The sequence below is a fragment of the Carassius auratus genome, unplaced genomic scaffold (genome assembly GCF_003368295.1).
Source record: "Carassius auratus strain Wakin unplaced genomic scaffold, ASM336829v1 scaf_tig00013708, whole genome shotgun sequence".
Classification (NCBI taxonomy): Eukaryota; Metazoa; Chordata; class Actinopteri; order Cypriniformes; family Cyprinidae; genus Carassius; species Carassius auratus.
Window position 1 is genome coordinate 3,919 of NW_020524431.1, and position 25,665 is coordinate 29,583.

Below are 25,665 nucleotides of genomic sequence, written 5' to 3' on the forward strand. Positions count from 1 at the left end.
CAAGATACACTTATTTTCATCATACACTTACAACTCAAAATTTAACCATTGCTTTAAGTTAATGCAACATCTTATAAGGACCAAGTCTAACAACGCTAATTAAACACTCATTATTGTATGTGAAGTTATGTATATCATTCCTAACTTGCAGACCCCCAACAGCTGTTCAAAGATTAGTGATATAAAAGAAAGTCATAAGTTGTCCAAAATATCACTACCAATATTTGAAAAAATTGCTTAAATGCCTAAAAAAAGATTATGCGCAGGAAAAGCCAACTTTGACAGACCGTTGTGAGCAAGAGAGCAGAATGAGCACCATATTGAAATCTTTTTGGCAAGTTCAACTCCCCTCTCTCCTGGAAAGGCTCGGCAATTTGGTTAACATTGGCTGTGTCTAAGCCAAGCCATATGGTGTCTTTTTCAATGCTTCCTCCAAAATTTCAACACATTTGGGCCCAGCTCACTGATTCCCCCTTGCACAGAAGAAAGAACATCTTTGAACAAAAAAAGGGCGGTACAGCACATCCTGAAGGAGCTCAGAAGCAGGATGTGGGCTTTCTGTAGCTGAAGGGTCATTCATAAAGAGATGACAGACATCCGGATGAGGCTGCCGAGCGATCCGGCGCATTATTGTGCTGAAGTGTGAAGAAGTGGCTATGATTATGACAATCAGCTTTAAATTATGCTATCAGTCTGCTAATGAGGTGATGGCTGCTAGCGGGATATGGTCGGGGAAAATGTTCTTTTGTGTCTCCACCTGACAGATGTGCTGAAAGCCGGCAGAGCAGCAAACCTGGATCAGCGTCCCACTGACTATTTTTATCCTCCCATTATGCCACTTCATGTGTTTTTAATCAAATACTAATAGGGAATATTTTTGGCTCACAGAACACGAGTCGACCCACATGTCACTGCGTTCCTGCTGGAGTTGGAACAGCCCGTAGAAAAACATGAAAGCTAAAAACTACAATCTCTATTTTTATACATGTAATCCCCTGGAAGCTAATCCGTGAAGTCCTGGTGACGGAAGACATGGCCAAATATTTATTTTTCCCAGCAGGAAAGTAATACAAAAATGTAGCATGTCTCAGTACAGGGGATGGCATGCATTTCAGACCTAATGGGGCATAAATACGCCACTACGTCATTTTTGAGGTCCTTCAAGAGCTTTTTGTCATCATTTCATCATGAGGTTTACAGGAATGCTCGAGTCTCTAATTCAAAGCATGTGTGTACTGAAAAACTCTCCACAAAATGAAAAGACAAAAAGAACAATCCCAAAAAAGTAGCTTTGGGAAGAAACATTCTGGGGCCTCAAACATAGTGGATGTTTTGCACAAACAAAAATGGACACAGACTCACACAAAAAGAGCTTTGTATGAAGAATTATGCAAAACCACAGAGAATTTTCTTTGCGGTCATTGCTTCAATGTAATTGTTACCATGCAACACCGATGGTCATTTTAAGGTGGTCTGCACTGGTCAAACTGCTTGCTATTAAGATAAAAAGCACTCAGTGTCCAAAATAAAAGCTGTGTTATGCACAATGTTCCGTCTGCAAATTAATGTCTTTTCAAGGTAACCGTTCAATCGGTTGATTACAAAAATAAATTCCTGGTAGCACCTTCTATGCAAGCATGTGACCTTTATTGTAAAGTGACCTCAGAAATCCTGTCTGACAGCACTCCTAATTCGTCTTTTGACGGTATGCAGATGCCCTGATAGCTGTTTATAAATTGTCTGAGTAACCTGCCTCTCATTCCTTTCTTCCGCTCTCCTTCACAGCAGCATTGTATCAGGTTTGCATCACGAGATGACATCAGACACCAAGCATGCATCCAGTTCCATTGACTGCAATAGCAAAATATGGCTGTGGGCCGGCCGGGTGGGCGGCAGCAGGCCAACTCTATTACACGCACTCAAAGACATTCTTTTAGAGAATATGAGCCCTTTACTTTCTGGCAGATCTAACACCGAAAGGGGAAAATATCCTTATAAGGAACATTTCCACTATATGTACACTACAGCACCTGACTGATGAACACAAGATGTTAGAACGTATGAATGACTGTTTCTTTAACTTCCTTAAAGGGATAGTTCACCCCAAAATGAATATTGCTACTCATATTTCTTTCAGTTTTAAATACTTCCCTGAATTTTTTACAGAAATAGTGATAGCACTTTTTTATAGTCTTGTTAACTATATACTTGTTATATTAATTAGAATAACTGGGTAATAACTAGGTACTTACCCTAAACCTAACCAAAATAGTTAACATATTATCCATTACTTCCTTAAGTATGTACACTGTAAGCACTGGTAAGTGCACATGCTGATAAATAAAGTGAAATAACTAAGAGTCTGTTTTATATTTAAGCAAAATCAAGTCTTAATTGAGCAGTTGTAAATCATAAAAACTAAATATGGACCATAAAAGTAGCCATGCATTGCTATCATACTATTCCTTGAACAATGGAAGTTTCAAAGAGGTTTATCCAGTGTTATTGTTAACTAAAACTATTAAAAATGATCTTCAATTATTGAAATCAAGCTGAAAAAATATAATCGTATAAATATAAATCGTTTTTTATAAAAAATAAATGATATAATAAATGATAAAAGTTAAATAATAATGACAAAAGCACCTAAAATGACTACAATTTAAACTAAATTTAAAATAGAAACTGAAAAAAAGGCTATTATAAGCTTATTTAAAATATTAAAAATATATTATTTTAAACCAACAATAATGAAACTGGATGGGTCCCATCATTTATTTTTCCAATCTATTGAATATCTTATTTTAATCTGACCCAACATTAAACACTAAAATACAAAACTACTTCGAAATTACTTCACAGAACATTATGTGTGTAAAAACAGCCAGTTCTGAAGGGAAGGCCAGAGCTATTAAACCCCCACAGCATTTAACCATGCAAGAGAAAGCACTGTCTGTCCCACACTATTTTAATAAATCCCAAAACACCTGCTTGATGATTATAAATTATAAATGGTGTCTGCAGTGTACTGAAGCTGTGCACCCTCCTCGGGGCGCTTCAGTATGCCGTGGAGCTATCAGTCTTGAGAGAAAAAGCCAAACAATGTTTGTTATGCAGGACGCGCTGCATTGTCCAACGCCGTCCTCGCCTGGCTCACAGCACGCAGGGAATACACCAATGGTTAATGTTTAACAGGCTGCAGGGGCTCTGCAGATAAAGCCTGTGAAGATTGAACATTTCTTCTGTAGCAGAGAAGTAGGACATGAGCACTGCTGAGTCACCATCAAAAGACTGAGATCATATTCCGTATTCAACAGAGCATCCCAGACTCCCTTGGGTTCGTCTCATGGAATGATGCATCACTGAGGGAGAAACACTCACATAGCAGATCTGTAGAAGATCTGCTCTCCGTCGAGGCAAAGGCTAATAACTTTCATCAAGTCATTAACGACAACACAATTTTAAAATAGATTTTTTTTTACATAATAAATGTCTCAACTCTTAATGTGAATGATCTGTCGTTTACATTAAACAAAAGAAAAAATTGGGCAGAAGGATTTTCATAGCCTTTCTGCTCCTTTGTTAAAAAAAGCATTACTGCAATGAAAACCAATAGAGATGCAATAGCTGCATCAATGGCAATCTATTATTAAAGCAAAAATTTGAAAGAAAACTCTGATAAGCAAGTAGTGAGCTTTGAGCATGTATATTCCAGTCAAGCAGCCTCAACCTTGACTGCTGCTTCCTTTGGGAACTCGCTGCAGAAAATCTTTTCGATAACGAGACCAGGGTGATGAGTAACAGCCTCCGTCATCCTTTGAAGTCCACAGAAATCTTGATAAAACACGCTCATGAAAAAGCGAATTCAGGGCTTCAAAGTGGCGATTTAACTGAACTTAGTCCAACAGACATTAACATTACATTGCTGCTCTATCAGTGTGAGAGTTCACCTGGTTCATATTCTCACCATCACACATGCAGATGTCAACTCGTAATCTGTGAGTGCACGTGTTCTTTCATGGGGTGCAAGGTGTTTTGTAGATGTCATTGTGATTCAAGCTATTAACCCAAGTTTATATGGTTTACTGCAGTCAGTGTCTGTAACTTTGGTTTTTACCTTCTCTGCACCTCCAGCTCCTCTGGTGATGGGCCATTCTGCACCTGAGGGGTCTGTCTTGGCATCGGGGGGCCTGTGGGAAAAAAAAGGGAAAAACCTGGAATAAGTATCTATTTGAAACTTGGAAAGAACTTTGAAATCTGATCAATAATGTAAAGCACGCTGGACAAGCCCCAAAAGAGTAACAGAAGATCAGGTTTTAGAGAGAGAGAGAGGAAGAAACATGGGCCGCTGCCTGCAAGACACATCGATCAGGTGTGTTGGAAAGCAAGACTTAATTAGGACATTATATATCAGGGAAAGGGGAAAAGATTATCTGTAAAAGGAACCGTCAGCAGCAGTTCAAATCACTATCACGTAGAAGAAAAAAAGAAGTGGATAAGCACCGAAACAGTCAGTGCCAGGTTGAATTACTCCACATTTTTGTCACTTTACATTTTTGTTAGAAATGGATATGCATAACTGTAGCAAAGATTACTACAAACTAAAATAAAATTAAAATATAAATGGAAGGAATTAAACCTGGCTGATAACCTCATGCTGGAAATATATCATGCAGAAGGAAACCCAAGACTTGATATTGTCTTTTTTTACATCATAGTTTGAGTATAGAGGCTCTGCTGATTTTGTCAGGCTGAATTCGAGAGCAGAGGAAGGCTAAGGTCTGAATGAAAGCTTTAGCGCAAGTCTCTGCCATGACACGCTTGACTAATCGATCAATGCAGCATTGTGCAGGTGAGAGAGGTCTGTTTACAGAGTCTGGAGGCAAGGCCCTCTCTGAAGCTCATTACCAGACTACATATGCCCTCTGCCATTTCCTGTTTATATGCTACACACAGCAGGGCACTGCAAAAACAAGAGCTTTTTTTATCCTTAAACCTGTTTGACCCATTTCTTTCCTGTAGTTTCATTTATTTAGGGGACAACATAATAGCAACATATAGACAAACTATTGACAACACAGCAAAAGGTCTGTCCCACATTGCTGATTTGAGACCATCTACCAAACAAAAGGTCAATAGTTGAAAATGTTGAAATTATGTAAGCATGTATGTATTTCTCTAAAATGGATTACAGATTAATAAAATCTAAGCAAGCTAAAATAACAAAACATAGCATTTCACAAAAAAGCATAAACCCTTTAAAAATAAATATGTAACCAGAAAAAGCCTAAAAAAGTTTTTTTTAATTATATATATTTTATATATATATATAAAACCCAAAGAACAACATAAACATAACATTCAACATACATTACCTATCATAAAAAAATACAAAATAAAATGTACCATTACATTTCACAAAAAAGACAACACAAACTTAATTTTCTTTGTTTTATACTACTTTAAAAAAACTATATAAAACCTGAAGAACAACATAAAACAATTAACAAAACAAAATATAAAACATTTCATCCAACATAAAATAAAAAACAATATAAAACAAAAAAACAACACAAACGTAAATTTTTTTTGTTTTATACTACTTTAACATAAAATAAAAAACGATATAAAACCTGAAGAACGACATAACATAAAACAAAACAATTAACAAAACATAAAATATAAAACATTTCAGCCAACATAAAATATAAAACGATAAAACAAAAAACATCATTTAACAAAACACGACATACAAAACATAAAACAACATCTGTCCTGGGATAATAAGTAGCATATTTTTTACATCAACATGAAAGTTGCAGCAAAGTAGATCATGGCATGCAATGCGCACCAAGTAGCAAAGCTAAACTCAACTTTAACCAGAAACAAATGGCTTGCAGAACACATTAATTGGATTAAAGTCTGAATGCAGAATTCTCCCCACAGCACACAAGACTCCATGAAAAAATGACATTAAAACTAAGCCATCTGGACAAGCCAAGCAGTAATCAACTCATCTTTCAAATCTAATCTAACATTACAGTTTTGTGCCCCCCTTTAAGAAAATCAACCATTTTTTGATTGTCCATGTTGGTGTAACCCACTCTACAAATTCCCTTCTCAAATGTTCTGTCTTTAACACATAAAACACACCTACGCTAGCCTTAATGTGTATGTAAAAGGCCCTGTTATATAAGCAGGCACCCTCAGTTTCTCTTCCTTCCTTGAATAGAAACAAACCATGAGCTTTTTACAAATTATCAAAGCTATTCAGATATCATCTAATGAGTCAGCAGATATAATCTCTCCAGAGACCAAGGTCAAGTTATACAAATATTAACTTGATTTGTTTTTATGGCTACATTATAGAGATTTTTGAGTGCAATGACTGCAATTTGAAACTATGGCACAAAGGCAAGTATACTTGGCCCATTTAACCCTGGCCAATCTGAACAGCACTTTAAAGGCTGGCTCTGGTCCAGAAGCACTCAGTGTCAGCTTTAATATGGACTGATCTTTCTTCAAGCCAGTTTGGTAATGTACTGCCATTAGACCACACACAGATAGCATAACCTACAAATGGACCTTTTATTCTACTAGTATTCACAGATCAAATTTAATTAAATTAAGGAATAAAAAAAAATTCAATATGATATTGTATAAAATAAAATATAAATATTAAACGTTGCATCATTAGAAACAATTAAATTTGCATCTTATATTAGTTTAATATGTATTAAACAATTAAAAAATAAACTTGTTTCTTGTACCACCTTGCTGAATCCACACATGCAACTAATTATTAGCAATTACTCAAAGACAAAATAATATTTGCACTCAAATATCAGCTCAGTTTAAGTTTCCACTTATTAATGGATTGTTTACAGACCAACAGAAAGCGAGATAGTCAGAATAGCACCTACATGAGATGAGGGAATCACCGAGCCTCTTCTGACAGCAGATGTATTGTAGAAATCCATCCTGGTCTTTATGTACACTTGTAACAAGTGCACTAGAGCCATTCGCATCAGCTCCTAAACTGCCATCAGTGACTCCATGAGATCTCAAAGAGAGCAGCATGTTGTTCTAGCTATTCTCAAGCAAACGCTGCGATGGTAAAACAATAAATAAAAAAAATAAATAAGACTGGACCAATAGGCTGTCAGATGTTAGATGCTCTGCCACAATGTTCACTGAGCAGGATGTGATCCATTTATTGCACTTTCCGGACCTGATCAATTATTCATGCCTGGATGGGCGAAGGGTAAAGCGGTCAATGTTACAACCACATCACAACTATTACAATCATGGGTGGAAAATAGGGGGTTTAACCATTTCGAGGCAAGGACAATGAGATACAGCTGAGACACTAAAATCTGGAGATCTACTACAAAGGGCAAATTTTAGACACACACTTCAGAAAAATGAGAAAAAAAAATAGACTATTTTCCTCAGGGAGGATCAAGGAACTTTCTATAAGCACTGACAAAGAGAAACAAAGCTGGTCTTGGCCGCAGGACCAAGTAATGGGCTTGAAATCAAGTTATCGGATGATGTCACCAACAACTAATAGCCATGAATACACCAGACAGCTTTAATTTCACAGAGTTGAATCATCTTTCACACCATCAAAATTCACGCCTTATTTTATGACCATAATAAGATCACAATGAGCTCAAGGGAGGAAAAATTAATTCTGTTCCCTTCTGAAACTTTGCACAGTTTACCCGTACTTACTATATGCACTCTGTGACCATATCTTAATGCATAAAATAATACTGGATATCTTTTTTTTTTCCTAAATATTTGAAATGTTATGACAAAAATGTTTGGTTACGGTATAGATTCTAAAATTAGTTTTTTTGTTTGTTCGATAATTTTAAATTAAATTTTACTTCTGTGGAACAACGTAAAATATTTGTACGATTTTGGTCGATACAATGAAACTGGCTTGACAGTTACTGTATGGACCAAAAAAAAATTTTTTTAATCTAAATATTCTTTGACATATCTTCTGTTCTAAGAAATACAGTCATACAGATTTGAAATAACATGAGGCTAAGTAAATTATAACCAAATTAAAATTTGTGTGTGAATACACACATAAAACATCCACATTAATCCATAAATGCTCTTACCAGGTACAACACGGTAAGTAACAGAAACACAGATTAGACGTTCAACAAATGTATGGGACATTGTCATGGTTGTTCTGGATAAAAACTAATTTGTTAGCAATAGTGCAGTAACTCATTTACATGAAAGTGATTGTTCAAATTCCTAAACCTACATACAAGCAATAGTAATTGGGATGCTTCTCTAAGCAAGCACCATTAATTATGCCAAAAGGCTTGACAATCAGTACAAGACTGAGACACCACCTGTTCTTGAAAGACCATTTTTTTCTCCTCAATGTTTTAAAACAACATTTGGGAAAAAACAAGGAGCCCCATTACCAAACCATGATCCCCTTATCACTCAATGTGTTTCACACAAGACGGCCCAAGCCTTCCAATTAATTCCACAGTTGTGCTTCCACAAATGGGAAACTTACAGTCAAGTGCTGCATAATTTGAAGATGAGGAAGCAAACGATTAGTCATCTAGCTCTAAACAGATTCTGATTGGATTCGGAGCAAGTCTGTGAACCGGTTAAATGGGATGTTATTAAAGCAAGATTATGAAAGTCAAAAGAAATGTTGCATGTCATTGTATACAGGATTCCTGTCTCAGTGGTAGAAAGGTGAACCAGTCAAAGGAGCGGAGGCGTCCTAGGATTAGGATATAATGATAATCGTTAGCATCACAGTTATGACTCGTCTCATTATTCAGGGCTTAAAGACAGAGACACAAAATCAGGCAAGAAATGGGACTGGGACCTAAAAATAGCAGAAATCACCGGGTTCTACTTACTGTATCTTGCTAAAATAGTTTGTACATCTAGTTACACATTGTGTTATGTCCATACAGGTTTGATAACCTCCAATGTAAAAAAATAAAATATTAAAATAAAATGAAAAAAAAAAAAAGATAAAAATCTTAAAATAAAATGGTAACTAGGAATACTACTGGCGCTAGTTCAGCTGCCTCATGTACGAGGTGTTGATGTTTTCAGTGTTCGGCATTACCCCAGAGATACTAAATAGCATCACCTGATCCCACTTCAGCCCTGGGTCGGGTAAACAACTGCAGTGGCAGGAATGAGGTGCAAAACCATTGGGGGGAGGCTTTTTGATGCAATGTTCCCTAAAAAAAGTAGTTCTGCTTGGAAACAGTTCGGCCACTTGTAGTCCAAATGAAAGAAAATCCGACCACTGAATACGTGCAGGGTGTAAACAATCAATTTTAGCACTTCTGAAATAAGCTGCCAAGACCACTTTTATCTAAAGACATCCTGTCGAACTGTAGTCTATACAATGTGTTATCTTTTATTGAGATAACAGATGTCTTTAAAAGCTATTGTCAAACTAGATTCATTACATTGTGTAGACCATCACAAACATGTCACTTACATTTCTGGTAGAAAGCTGAAATGACACTGGGAAACTGTATTATCTTGGAAAGGCAAATCAAATGGAGAAAAAAAATAACCTACAGGATAAGCAAGATTGAGAATGGCTGCAAAAGGAGTGAAAAGACTGACTCAGCACTCCGAGCTAAAACAAGCACACATTTCACTGAGAAAAAGAGCAGCTCTTGGATCGTTACGGACAATCTGTTTGAGACATTTAATGACTTCTTGTGATTAACTTGGCATGGCTGTGCTGTTAAAACCCAGGAAAGGAACGTGGAGTGGTTAAGTGGTTTGACTGATCAAAATCTGTCAGCTGTCACAATTAACATACATTGACCAGTATTTTGGTTTGATGTTGTTTAACAGATTCAAATCTAGAACCGTACAAATTGCCATTTGTGCTCAAAGCTGAAGTAATGCGGTGCAAGAAAAGGAACTTGCTTTTAATAGGTAAAAATAAATTAATTAATAAAAAAAACGTTACTTTTTTCCCATTGATCACATTCAACTAAAATGACACATCTGTAATACACAGATTATTGTGCTAATACTATATACTGTATACTGAATAATGTGTGTTAAGACTTTCCTTCCTGCGGCAGGCAACCAAAACCTTTAACAATAAACAAGACCGAAATATACAGTTACTCTTTTGAAATGCTTACGCTTTACTATTGCTAGCCACTCATTTAAAAAAGAAAAGGGAGATGAAATATGCATTCTCACAACCATCTATAAAATATTGCAATAAACACAACAAAGTAATCATTGTTATAATTCATCAACAGTAGATCATAAGCAATATTGTGTGGTTTTCACTGAATATGAACTGCTGCCACGGTTTTACTTTGAAACATGCAGCGTTCATATTTAATGAAATCATATCTTTTTGAAGTTTAGTAATGAAATTGGAGTACACTGCAATTCCTGCTTTTCCATGCCTTAATGTATGACCTCTTAATACGAGACATTTGTTACAAAGATTTTTTTATGGACCCACTGGGACTTTTTTTTTTAATTCACACATGTGCTGCTAACACACATCATTTTAAGTTGGAAATATGAGTGAGAAGCTCATGCTGTGAAGCTCTCCAATCCTGCGACTAAACAAATTCTACTGCCTGAGCTGCTGCTGTTTTGACTGGCTGCTTGAGATTTTGAAAAAACAATTTTTATACTTGTTTTGGTAGTAAATCTATTATTATCTATGGTGTAATTTAAATCAAGCACAATGCTTTTAAATTGTGTAACAAACTGAATAATCTTTCTTAATAGTAAACAAACAATGTATCACATGCCTTCATTTCATTTGTGTTTTCTAGGACAGAATCCGATAACCAGGCTTAAGCATCTCAAATACTGATCAAGATTTTTACAAAGGTTGTTTCATCTTTTATTCATAGCCATTTTACTATTTACCTCAAGCACATCACAGTTTATTTGAACCCAGCGGTGACCATGTGCCGTCCCAGAGTGCCCTGACTGCCCCTGCTGGGAGTCTCTCATGGCTAAAGCCCCATCCCTCCCCATCAAACTCACTTCTCAAGATGATCTCAGTGCGGCTGATCTTCTGCGGGAAGCGGTACACTCTGGGGGCTGGCATGATGGACAGGTGCCTGCAGGCCTGCCTTTCTGCTCTGATGCTCTGAACCCGGACCAAGTCCCACTGGGAGTGTCGAGGTAGAGATATTGGGCTCTACTCTTGTATACCTGAGTCAGATTCCCATTCAAAAAAGAAAAACTGAAGGAATGAAACCGCATAACTAAGCACAGAACTCAAAACCAACACTAATTCCACAGCAACCAAGCCAACCTGAGTACTGGAAGATCCCAAGAAGTGACAAGCCAAGCTCTGCAACTATTTAGAAAGCTGGAGAAGAGAAACCTTCTGCAACGAGGACTATTAAGAGTCTGGGGCAAGAGAATGAGCTCATCGATAAAAAGTGTTCTGGGCTGCCAACGTCATCTCTCCCACCTTGGCTGTTGGAGCAATTTGGTGGTCATGTGGTGTCAGGAAGCAAACAAACACCAGACACCGGTTCAAGCCCACCCCTTTCAAGCCATATTTAGGCTCCACGGCCAGAAAAACAAACTCTTTTTGGCTCAGGAATGTTCCATCTTTCTATTTCCTCTCAGAGGTGCCGCGTCTCAAAAGACAAACACCTGTCCTGCCAAACTGTAAAGTCTCTAAGCAGGCTGACCTTCATTTAGACCTCTAGACGCAGACAGCTTCCCGGGGGTCTACGGTAGGACGGGGTGAAAAGCCTGCTTTGTTCTGACATGGATGAGCTCATGCAATCCCACATATTTCACGACTGTCAACAGGTCGTCACAAGACAGTATTTATACACAAAAGGTGGCACAGGAACCTCAACTCATGACCATCTTACATGTGGCAGATAGGCTACTGGCTCCAGACAGGTTATTATACGGAAGCTAGTGACAGATGACTAAAATTAGAGCTCCATTTTATCGTAATGGTATCAGGCTAATTAGTTATAACAGTTGCCAGGTAAAGCTTCTGAAAATCCCAAAAATATAAAAGATTAAACAAGGTTGTTTTTCTGTGCTACTACTTTTCTCACTAGATTACTAGTCCACCCTTCCATCTAAGAAAGTGATGAAATGAAGGTCAGGGCACATTAGCCATGTGACAGCTAAGGTATCCAGACTTCTAGAGCGAAGATTTTTTTCCCATTTTAGGTAAAAGGATGTGCAAGATGCTGGGTAGCTGGGTATAAGAGCACACACTTATATTCAAAAATGTCCTCTGAAAACAAGCCTTATATAGCCTAGCTAAAACTATTAATTATACATATCACAGTTTCACTGATCAGAAAAAGAGAAAAATAAAATGCCAGATATATGATTAAAGTGCCCCAATTATGGGTTATGAAAGGTTCATATTTTGGTTTTGGGAGTCCCCAACAACAGGCTGACATGCATGCAAAGTCAAAAAACACATTCATTGTCTTAAAATATGCATTTATTTTTACCTTACTTGCTCAACTACTCCCAAGCGATTAGCTCAACGATTCATTTTTCCAAACCCCTCCTTTGCATGACAGTAATTTACATGATTGGTGCAACTGGTCATTTGTATTTCATCTTGGCTGTAATGACTGATAAAGCAGTGTTTGTGAGCAGTGCTGCTTTGTGTACAGCGTTACCGGGGGGACAGCTATTTTTACAGCTGCAAAAGTGGCACCTAGTGGCAAAGAAGAATGAATTAGCATTTTCATTCAGACCAAGTTTTCCCGGGTATGTGTGCCCAACAAGTGGACAGACAATATGCTAATGTTTCATGTTGACATCAACATGAAAGGGGCTTGCGATTCATTTTAAATAGGCCTCAACTGATTCAGAGTCAATGCTTTCTTTCAGATTCATAACTTTGCAGAGTGTTTTTATTCACTTAGAGCTGTTACACACTGCATGAAAGGTCATTTTCAAAAAAAAAAAGTTTAAAATGTATATATTTTTTTTCATTTAGGTGATTATTTAGGTAGAAGACGGGTCTTTTTCCCCACTGAGATTTCACGGCGTGAGAAATCACACGGCTTCAGCTAAGCCAGGGTATTGGAGGAGCTTAACCAACAGCAACTAAATTACACAGTCCCATCAGCACTACAACAAACTTCACATCCTATTCCTAAACCACAAACACCTGGCTGTCAGTGCCAGTAAGCAATCATGCTATTGTTCACACATTCCTAACAGTCACGTCAAGGTGGAAGATAAACAAACTAAAATGAAGAAAGAGTAAAGTTTACAAAGCTAAACTCCAATTACCCGTGGGAAAGATGAAAGGTCACATTTCTCATGTAAACTCCGCAAGTGGATTGTCTGGTTTGGACGCTTTGATTTCTCAATGAAAAACATGTTCATACATTACCTCACCAATACATCAATCAGCAAAACCATCACGCCTCCATGTATATATAGTCCATGTTGCCAAGAGCTCTAGGGCCGTCTGCCTTGCAACAGAGATCCTCAGTCATGCTGGCAACAACATTTATATAAAAACTCACCAAATCTCACACAGTCTATGGCTCCAGTGTCAGTGTAACATCACCCTGGCATGTGACTTATGTTGCACATTTCACTCAACTAAAATTAGCAGATCCATTCTAGGTGTTTGTAAAAAAAGAACTTTTGATTCCCCTGGACTCCTCAGCAAACTCTCACACGGTGTTGTAATGTAACGAAGTAAAAATAATTCGTTACAGTAAGTATTTTTTGGGAGTATCTGTACTTTACTTGAGTTTTTATATTTCAGGCAACTTTTACTCCGATACATTTCCCGTAAGTACATTCATTACTTACTACAAAATAGTCCGAAAAACACATACTCCAGGAAAGCAGGTTTGACAAATCAGTGGTCTGGCGTTTGCAAGTTAGACTCCTAAAAACACTTTTGCTCATGTGCAAACAAGTGTGCGCCGCTCACAACCACGAATGCTTTCATTTCATTCACTCAAGTCGAGTCTGGGGTGTGCGATATACAGTACGTCTGCGATAATATGGTAAGTGTTGTTGTAATGATGTGCAACCTGACATTAACAAGTAGTCTATATCACAGAATCATACACAGAGTGCATGCACATTAACTTATTAGTCTGTTAAAACTCAATATTCCAGACATTCTAAATTGTAGACGGCAATAATTCTTCTGTATGCTTTTTATATTTATATAATTTAATGTAAGCCTAGTTAACTCAATCTATATCACACAAATATTACCGTTTTTCTGCAGATGCATAATCACATTTAATAATCATTTTATTCAAGTTCAGTAAAGCAATAAGTGACTTACATTTTAGACATAATATTGCTTGTTTTTGCTCAATTTTGCCAACGAAAATAGTTCCAAACAAAGATTTTTAAAAATCTTTTTTTTTGTTTAAAAGAATCAGTTGAATCTCAATTACTTACTCATTAACATTCACTTGCTGTCACCAACTGGCAGTTTTAATTTCACATTTCAGCTTTTTTTCCCCCCATGTTTTACATTTTCAAATTTCAGTATTCAACGTTTTATGTTAAAAACAAATCATTAAGCTTATATATGAATCTGTAACTGCAGTTTAAATTAATCCATGTCCCATCTGAAATACACAAACTGTTGGCTAAATGCTATTTCAGATGCAGATTCCAGAAATGTTTTCTTATGTTGGAATGAAAGACACTAAGTATCGGATGAAGTGCTTCTTATTCTTACCCAAAAATAACAAAATGGAAGAAATGGTTAGAACTGAACACAATCTTGCTACTCAAGCGATGTATGAACATTTATATATATGGATGACTTGCGGCACAAAAACTAAACAAAATATAAACATGAATGTCTTCAAAGGAGATCACCATTAGCTAAACTTGCTTTTACAACAGGATGATGCACAAAAATAATGCACAAAAGGGTCACAAACATTCCTATCTGGCCATGTACACATACTACTCCATGTGATGCTCCAAAAATACAAACACAACTACTAAGAGTCTTAAAAAAGGGATGACTACATTGTTATTCCACCTGAGTCTGTGTTTAGATGCATGGTAGAAGACAGTGGATCGCATTCTGGGATTGAGGCATGTGATATCTGAGGGGTATTGGCCCACCTGAGGTCATGAATATGCTAAGAAAACATCGGCTGACATGATTGAGTAACAAGTCTGCCTAGCAACATTGAAATTCACTGTACAATCAACAGGTGGCATATTTTACTTTTATTATTATTATTATTTTTTTTTTTTTTCTCAATCTGAATATGCCAAGAGAGGTAATAAATAAAGCCAAAGAGCCAGGAGCTAAACGGTTTAAAACATAAATTGTTGTTGCTTTTTTACCCACCAGTGCTTTAATTTTTTTAATTTATTGGCTGGTGGTATTTAAGAGTTATGAAAATAAATGGAAAAAGTGGAAAAACAGTCAAGCAGGGGTTTAAGGTAAAAAAATGCATAAATACTATTACTGGACAAACGTGGATGAATCTCAAAGCCCTTAAACATGTAGCAAAGGTTAACTGCATCTTGACTTGAGAGCTTCAGTAAAAGAGCTAATACAAGCACACACTGCAAATAAATTCACTTTGAGATCTGGACGCAGACTGCAGTTGGTTAGATGGCTCTAATAGAACACATTTAGCTCTATTGCAGCTGTACACAGCTTAATATTGACAATGTGATTTAAGGAGAGCCAATAACGCTTTTCTGCTTTGGCACAGTCACATGGGATCCTACTGCCAAGTACCTACAAGCATTAGCAAATTCAGCAGAGATAGCGTAGCACACACGTCAGTGCTGGTGAGTAACGCTACTAACGTAACTGGTATTTGTCACATTACACAGTAGCTCAGCAGCAGGGGCAGACTAGGACCAAAAAGTGGACTTGGACTCCACCACACATAACGCATCCGCCACGGTTTTGATGTCATTTATTAAAGTATACAATTTGGGGATTTTAACCAATAGGGATACAAAAACCTGTGTGCAGCAGCTGTTAATTTAACGACTCCTAGTGAGCGATACATGCTCATCACGACACAACATTCATCTAGAACTCACACTGCATTCAGTTAACAGATCCATACGAATCATGCATGAAATATAAGTTTATAAACTCAAACGATAGCTTTGTGCGCTTTACAGATGAACTTTGTTTTTATTTATTCGAGATGTTCAATAATAGATTATCTTTAACTCGATAATACAAGTTCATGATCTGATTCATGAACAGATTACTCTTAGTTCGTAGTTGATTGTTTGCACTGGTTTAGAAATCTTGCCGATTCAAGCGTTTTAAACAATTTGCGCGCGTTCGGAGCTTGCGCACTCATTCAAAGCATGCGTTGAGAGCAGCATTTCAGACAATGCGCGTACACAGAATTAATTCATCTTTCGCGTATCGTAACTTCTGAATGAACACATACACACACAATTCTCTCAAATTAATTGTCTCTGCAAGTATTCTCGTAAACACAGTCAGTTATGTTTTAAGTGAACTTGGCCAGCAGTGGCCTGCTGCTCAGAGAAATTCGCTGTACCGGATGAATCTGTCTCTCGCTTTCCATAAATTAGATGATGCGAAAGGGGGCATGTTTCAAGATACGCAATGGAGTAGACCAAACCAAACAAACTAAACCGGGAGGGAAGGCAAAACACTCATGCAAACAAAACACACTCCTTTTCGGCCGCGCGATCAACGCACTCATCCATTTGAAAAATCCAGTCTCTGCCTGTGTCAGTTTGAGTCCTGGTAAAGTTTGAAATCCCTGCCGCCAAGATGCTCCTCTGTTGGTCACGGATTATGAAAAGCGAAACAAATCTATAGGGGTGGTTGGATTTATTCCACACTTTAAAATGTTTATTTGAAGCTTCTTTCTTTTCAGATTCTTATTTATGGCTTTATCATAATAGGCTGCATATTAACTTATTGGGAGAAAACCACAAGTTATATGTGAAATCATACATTTGAGCACTCACATATAGTCAGAATGGCATAATCATAACAACCCGTGAATATTCGACTGTGAGATTGGTAGTCGAATCAGGTTCCTTGAATCGAAGCATCGAATCGTCGACTATTTGGGGTCAGCCCTACTTTAGATTTAGATTTTTAGACAGTATTTTTCACAAATAAATTAATATTTAATACAAATATAATATGTATTTAAAAAAAAAAAAGTAAAAACTATAAATCAACAGAGCACTCAGTATTCTGGGAAGTTTGTGTGCATTGGGAATTATATTTTTCAAATAAAGCCAGGGTAACTCATTTTACACAGCACAGCAAGTGTAAATTATATGAATATGACAGTGGGCAAATGCATAAAGTGCAGTGTAATTTAAAATCACGAGTTTAAAGTTTAAAGCATTCAATTCACACAGACTGACCATCACACAGAGAACACGCGATAATGCAGGATACACATACATTTGAGCTCGACTCCAGCTTTGCATGGTTTGTGAAATTAAATGTTCATTAGTCATTCAAAGATTTGTTTAAATTATATAAATGCATATTTGCTTAATGCTGACGGCAAACGAGAAAATATAATGTTTGCCTTTCTATCACTAAGAGGCCTAATATAAAATAAATTGTTATAATACTTTCTGTATACATTAATTCCTTTGTTTAACCGTTCTGATTATTAGACAGACTATCCGTATTAGACAGAACTGTTAACGCCGACAATAAACAAGAGAGAGTGTGCTGTCAAAATAAAACTCCCGCCTCGAACACATCGACCAAGCAGAAAAACTTATCGGCCAATGCCGATATTTGGAAAAATGCCGAAATAGGCTGATATATCGGTCCACCACTACTTTTAATAAATCAAACTTAATAATCTTAGTAATCAAACATGCTGTCAGAATTTAGTTTTATTCAGATTTTCTTTTACCAACTTTAGTTTTCATTTCATTAAATGTTAATCAAAAGCATCTCTAATTTATTGATTTTATAAAAAAAATATTTATTTTAGTGTATGTATTTATCTTACATAAATGTAGCTTTGTTCCAAATTAGTGTAACTAACTACTGCTCAAAAGTGCAGCTTGACTGTAGCAGAACTACTTTAAAATTATGATTAGCTTGTGTTCCCAACACTGGCACAAAGTAACAAAATGTAAACCTAGTCTCTAATAAGGGAGAAAGTGGACACATAAGGAAGGAAGAGAGGACCAAAGGGGATCAGATGTGAGAAGAAAGCTGCAAGGCAGATGAAAAGAGAGAGAAATGAAAATCTCAAAAGGCAAAACTCCTTTGTTGAAGACTCCTCTGCCCCAAGGCCTCAGGAGATGATCAGAAATTTCTCTATGTTCCCCAAAGCTTCTGTCTGCAGGGTCTGAGAGATTAAAACAAAAATCTCACAATAAACAGCATTTTACATCATTCATTCAATGCTTTTTGGATTGCAACAGTCAGAGGACTTGGACTGCAAGACTATCTGCACATCAGCAAAGTATGCATAATTAACATTGCTTTGCATAATTAACTCCCGTGCTACCAGGTAATTAATAGGCAGTATTAAGGCCACAGAGTCTGAAGCTTCCTGTGGTGATAACAGGAGCCCAGAGCTGTGACTAGATAACTTTCCATAGCGAGATTTGTGAGACAAAGAACTGAAGGTCATGGAAAATGGCAACAGTCGCCATTTCTGCACTGCTTGAATAAATATTATTTCACAAAATGCCTTTTCTTCATTCTCAGATACAAAAAGAGAACCAAGCTGTGGAAAATACAGCAAACTCTAATTGTGGTACTTTGGTGGTGGAAAAAAAAATTCTGGGTGGGAGGGAAAACTTATTTTATATATTTTTTTCATTTTTCTTTTTTTTCTTTCCTCTCGCAAATATATATTCGATCTCTCTTTTCCTGTTTATGCATCCCGGTATGCATCAAGAACCGCGGGTACCACCGGTTCTTGACTAAACGTGGTACTGTGACATTTTCATTTTTTTAGTACTGACTTGTACCGGGTCTTTTGAGAACACTATTATGCACAGGAAACCAGACAAGCCCAGAATATGAACAAAGGGGTCATATGATGTTGCTAAAAAGAACATTATTTTGTGTATTTGATGTAAAGAAATGTGTTTATGCAGTTAAAAGTTTAAAACACATTATTTCCCACATACTGTACATTAATTTGTCTCTATGCCCCGCCTTTTACAAAGCTCATCATTCTGAAATGCGAGGTGTGCTCTAATTGGCCAGCTATCCAGTGGGTTGTGACTGGATGAATACGTCAGACGAGATGGAAATGTTACGCCCCTCACCATATGGTGATGACGTGTGTGCCGGCACGACAAGACAAAAACAAAAAAAACCATTACAAACGAAGCATTTTTTGCATCCAGAGGGGACATAATTATGGATTATAATGACTTATACTGTCTTATTACACGTTCCATTGCATATCGTGCTGCGAAAACCTAAAACCATGTCTGCATTGTGATCGGACAAACAACTAGCTCTACACAGCTCAAGGCAAAAGTAAAATCACTTAATTTGGCCTTCTCAAAGTAGATGCATTTAGGAATCTTTAAGATTACTTACAAAAGAACAGCAACGCATTTTATGGACAACCGTTTCGTGAACCTAGGAGAGAAGGTCAAAATGTAAAATTTGTTCTTTTTACATCACAGTCTTATATTAAGCAACGTTAAAATACAAATTTTCTATGAAACACTACATTGTGGACATACAGAGCTGTATAAACCACCACAAGCTGTAAAAGCTTTGGAAAATCTCAAAAGGCGAACCAAGCTGTCAAGTAAATAGGATCAACAATCAAATCAAACCCAACTGGTTTTGCCAGGAAACGAAAATATCTTTGTGAGAGAATGCAAAGTTTGAGGGAATATTAAACTCTTATTTTTTCCCCTCATTTTTAATTTTTTTAATTGTTAATTGTGTGAACTTCAACTTTATCTTCATTAACTGAAACCTGAAAAAAAAAAAATGCAATACACCTAGAAATGCTGTGTGTAAATGCCAATAACTTCTAGTAATAAAATTACCAAAGCTGAAAAAAAAACCTGATAAAAAAAATAGAAAGCAATTATATAGTTTGTATAGTAAACTTTGCCAAAAATCTAACTGTGACATTCATATTTATTCTATACATCAGTAAAACACCATTTTCCTATAATCAAAGCCTGACTGAATAGAAATCAGCTTGCTGCAATGGATACAAACAATCCTTTCAAAAGCTTCCTTGCCTCAAACACAGTATGCAGTTCACAGAATGACCTTACTATTGTGATACACAGTAGAAAAGAAAACTGCTCAATATGCATCAGCTCAGGACTCACAGATCCACCATATCTCAAAAAGACAAGCAGAGTCCAGTCCAAAAAACAAAGCATCATCTGTTTCTAATGGCAAAATAACCTCAGCAATGAACTGCTCTGACACGCTGAGAACATTGAGCTCAGTGTGGGGAATGACCCCCCGCTGTGATCGTGCCAGGGTCTCAGACAGCAGAGGAAAAAAGGCTGAAAGCGACACGTGTATGTACACATGCACACGCAACCACTGCAGATAAATGGATTTCATGCAGACTGTTATACACAAGCCGAGGCACCTCCTCCTAAACCTAATCAGAGGTAACCCAGACTCTCACTCTCATAAACAACATGCATACCAAACAAAACCCCTGTGAGTGGGCCCCGTTTGCTAAATTACAATTAATTGAGCACAATAGGCTGAGTCTGGCTCCAAATGTGACCTCACTAACTGGGCAGAGAACAGAACACAATTAAGTTCTGCAGAGCTCACTAGCACTAAAAAAAAAAACAGTGAAAGACCATTTACTAATTAGACTGTTTTTAACAGATTTAAATAGTGTCTAACTTAGAATAAAAGCACAAAGTGCAGCATCAGTGTTCTTACAGTAAAGCAGCAAGCCATGTACGTTACAGCGTTTTTAACAGTGACATTGGCTGAGGTTACTGTGGTACAAAATCACTGATGCACATCCTGGAACTTTTCAAATAATGTTCATTTTAATATGATATCTAATCTGAAATAACAGTAATATGACACCAATATACTACTATAATAACAATAATAAAATAACAAAATGGTTAAACAAATAATAAACACTAATGATAACTAAAAAAAAATTTTTTTATTAATACATTATTTTATTTGAACATGACAACCAAGAATCATTATAATGACAACAATAATACTTTTTGTTTTTGTGGTTATTATTGTTATAATATATATATATATATATATATATATATATATATATATATATATATATATATATATATATATATATATATATATATTTTTTTTTTTTTTTTTTTTTTTTAATTTTAATGGTTTTCAAATGAGGCACTTATATTTAATAAAAATACTTTACAATTTTTAAACATAAAAATACTTTAAAAATTTTTAACATGATTCACCCTAAAATCTTTAGAACTATAATTATTATTATTATTTTTTTATGTACACTGTTAGGAGGATGATTCTGCAGAATTCCCTAAAGTAGTTCCAAAATGATTCATCAGAAGAATCCTGAGTATCACTATTGGAAAGCTACATAAGTGCGGTAGAACCCAGTTCACACAATTCTCACGTCATTAAGCTTTGCACGCTGTTGTGAAAACAGCATTCTCACCTGCATCCTGAGAGTTCAGCACCTCCAGGGCATGCATCATGGCACTGGCAAATACATTGGCATCCTCTTTGCTGCCAAAGTTAAGGCCGTACACCTGCCGTGCATCTCGCCACTGGTGAAACGTTTGTGTGGCCTGGTTGTACTTCAGCCCCTTGGGAATGGCACAGTTTATTACCACCTGTTGACAGAATAGAACAGCATATATGCAAATCAATGCTTGAAAATCATATAATTTGAAATGCAAGCCCTAACTAAACTCAGAACAGCTCAGAAGGCTGTAAAGCACTACATGCTGTATCCTCACACAACATAAGTGTTGTAGTAGTCCATAAAACTCCACATGGTCTCGGGGGAACAATGTGACATTGCATACAAATTGCTGCAGCTTTCATGTGAAGTGTTAAAACAAATGTTTTTAAGCATTTTAAAACCTCATCTGTACTGAAGAAAATAAAACCCATGTTTAGTATGGGCAACATAATGTTTTTGCATATGCTTAGCTACTTTTTTCCCTCATGAGATCAAACTGATAAAACTTAAGGTTTCAAAAGTTTCAAGTAAAAAATTCTCACTAAACCACCTCTCTACACAAAGGACAAACATCTGCATTACTAAAAGAAGAACTTGCTCAAAGGTTACTGAGGCCAACCCAAACCCCAGACAGGTGCTACAGCAATAATACTTCTCGGTTAATATGGTAATCGCATATGGGTTGGAGATACTTAAACATCAAACACTTGACTGGCTCCGTCAACAGGGTGAATCTTTCTCGAGCTTCTGTGGTAACTGGCTGTTTTCCCAGTCATTTCAGTTTCTCATCCTTTGACATCAACGTAATTACCATGAGAAGTGCAACTAATTAGCAAGCTTTATAAAAGGAACTGTGAACTGTAAGCCATCCTGTCACAACTCACAAGTGAAGAAAACTTCTCAGTTTTTTTTCAAACACATTAATGAAACTGAGCAGCAAGAATTAAGACTGGGGCATGGTCTTACATAAGCAACTTTTCTGGGCAACTTTTCTATTGTTTGAGCCCTGCTAGTAGGGCTGTGAATCTCTGGGCAGTGAATTATTCAATTCGATTTACAATTCATAGGTTTTTGATTCGATTCAAGAACAATTTTTGCAAAGTTACACAGCAGCCTTTATGGTTACAGAACCATAGGTTAGAGATTTATATATAAAACACCTTAGTCCATTGTTCGATGCTAGATTAATGATGCTATGGCATAAAATAAAAAAAAAAAATAAATAAAAAAAACAACTTTTAAAAGTATTATGCATAGGCTAACATTTTGTCAGACCAAGGGTATATATAAAAAAAATATATATATATATATATATATATATATATATATTTTTTTTTTTTTTTTTTTTTTTTAAACAAAGAACTTTTCTTATCTTATTTTGAATTTGCTTTAAGAAATCAAATACACTGCTGGAAAATATTTAATCATTTGTATACATTTTTCCTAATGGCAATAGGGCTGGGCGACTTAGCAAAAAAAAAAAAAATAATTTTGATATTTCAAGATTGTTTGACCAATTAACTAAATTAAGAAAGTAATTTATTGTGTATATATTTTGAAAGCACTTAATCGCTATAGAAATCGTGATTCATTTGATTCTTAGCATTTTAAATTGATTCCGGTCCTACATCGACAATTCACGATTTAAAAATCCATGTTTCAAGATCGATGCATCGAGAGAGATACTACTCCAACCATTTTCACAGAAAATATGAAAGCAAATCCTTACTAGCTCATCTTAATATAGTGTTGTTATTGTAAAAATGTGTCTAATAAATGACTAGGCTAATTACTGGCACATTTTCAAGTATATATATCTAAAGACATTGGTCAGCTATATATAGATGCCAAGGCTAAACATAAAAGGTGTGTTGACATTTTTGTGCAGCACTTTGGCGCTTTACTCATCTTGGTCACTAAACCATCATGAATGGCTCATCAACAGATGCCAACAAGTTTCCTGAAGTAATACTGATATTCTCCATCCTCTGATATCAGTGATAATTGTGCCATTCATGACTTAACGCAACTAGGACTAAAAAAAGGCCTAGCTACTCTTAGAAGCAGAAATAGGCTTTCCACAAAACACTGAATAACCATAAAAAAAAGCAATGAGTCATGTACAGTGTCACCACCCCCTCAGCATTTCTGCCATTTGTGTAGCAGGGTGAAACAACCATGGTCAGTGCTGAATAAAGGTTACCTTTAAGTGCACATTAGCTTGCACTTCACTAAAAATGTAGAGATGTCCTCACCTAAACAATGGAAGGGAAAAAGGTTTCTTTAACGGTTCATTTCTTCACAGGAAATGAACAAATGAAGAAAGAACCAGGACAGACACTAATTAAATACATATGCAATATACAGCCTGAAGTGAATTATGTGACGTGAAATGGTCTAAATTTAGCACACAAAAGTGCATTTCTATGTTTCTGAACAGAAAAGCAAAAACTCTTTCCAGAAAGGTTTCTTAAACATGCCTTGTCTACCACTGGTTGAATAAACCGATAGCTCTGCTTAAAACTCACATCACTGATTGGCCTTTCTTGCAATGCCAAGCTGTTTAAGATGCAAAATCAGAGCAATGTTTAAGGAATAGTTCACCCAAAAATAAAAATTCTGAAAATGTACTCGGCCTCAGACCATCTAAGATGTAGATTTGGATCACTTGTTCATCAAAGGATCATCTGCAGTGAATGGGTACCGTCAGAGTGAGAGTCCTTGGTTGCAATATTAAAAACAGTATTATGGATAGAGGACTTGTATTTCAGCTAGAAGCAATGGCTTTCAGTTAAAAACATCTTATTGACTTATTTAATAAAACCATGCAGTTTTTTTCACTTGAAAAGATAATAACTGATGGACTGGACTACTTGTGGGTTATTGTGATGTTTTTATAAGCTGGAATCTCATTCTGATGGCACCCATTTACTGCAGAGGATCCACTGGTGAGCAAGAGATTTAATGTCAAATTCCTTCAAATCTGTTCTGAAGAAACAAATTCATCGCCTGAGGGAGAGTAAACTTTCAACAACATTTTATTTTTAGGTGAATTATTCCTTTATACACAGTAAACTCTATTCAAGGCAATCAACCTGAAAATTACTTCTAACCTACTACAAACTTGTTTTAAACTGAATTAATGACTAATGCGCTTAAGTGAAAGTTTTTTGTGAAAAATTGTCATAAAAAGAAACAGCTACAAGTGCTGGTCACTCTAAAAAAGAGATGCTTCAACTCCGTGACAATACAGATTTTCATGTACAATTAATATGTGCCGTTTAAAGACAAACACTAACACACAGCCTTCACTGAGTAACCTTCACAGAGAGATTGATTGGCTGCCTATTAACATAGATATAATGGTCTTGGTTATATCAGGATACAGCATACAAATAAGTTCTTGATGTCAGGAAATATAAAGCAGACTTTGCAAGGACATGGCAGCAGCAACTATACTGAGCTTGAAAATGAAAGCATAATCAAAATGATAAAATGGATCCAATTAATAGTTCCATAAGCAAGTATTGTTACTCATTTCAAATGCAAACATGTTTTTGATGCATAGAACCTTAACATGATCACTTTAAAAAGGAAATGTACTGTAAAATACAAGTTAAGCTCTATTGACCACATCTGTGGCATGCTCGTTTTTAAAAACAAATGAAAAAACAAGATCAACAGAAGTCTATATTTTCAATGGAACCACAAAGCTGCTGCTAAACAGCTGCTTTCACATTTAAATAACCCATTTTCGACTTTATTTTTTGTGTTTTGCATACATATAAACAGTTAATTCTGTATTTTATGTCTTTACTGCAACTGATTGGAAATATAAAGCATGAGAATATGAGCTTTTCATTTCTTTTTCTTCATACCTAACTTGTACTAAATCAACCAAATCATCAAATTTAGTAGTTCACTGCATACAAAACATCCTTAATTGTACGCACTAAAATAAACGAGCAAATAAAACAGATTT

General features: G+C 36.2%; 1 protein-coding gene across 4 annotated transcripts in view; it reads right to left on the reverse strand.

Annotated features, from left to right (window-relative positions):
* Window positions 1-2,702: 2,702 nt before the first annotated feature.
* The window catches only part of LOC113074108 (protein enabled homolog), a 64,265-nt gene continuing 41,302 nt past the window's right edge, over window positions 2,703-25,665 (reverse strand). The window contains exons 3-4 of one of the 4 annotated variants that reach the window (XM_026246835.1): window positions 21,654-21,831; window positions 2,703-4,190 (exon numbers count right to left, since the gene is read on the reverse strand). In XM_026246835.1, the coding sequence (XP_026102620.1) occupies window positions 4,114-4,190; window positions 21,654-21,831 (255 nt within the window). In that variant the 3' untranslated portion in view covers window positions 2,703-4,113. The remainder of the gene's footprint in view (window positions 4,191-21,653; window positions 21,832-25,665) is intronic. The other 3 variants (XM_026246837.1, XM_026246838.1, XM_026246839.1) reach the window with 3 other exon arrangements.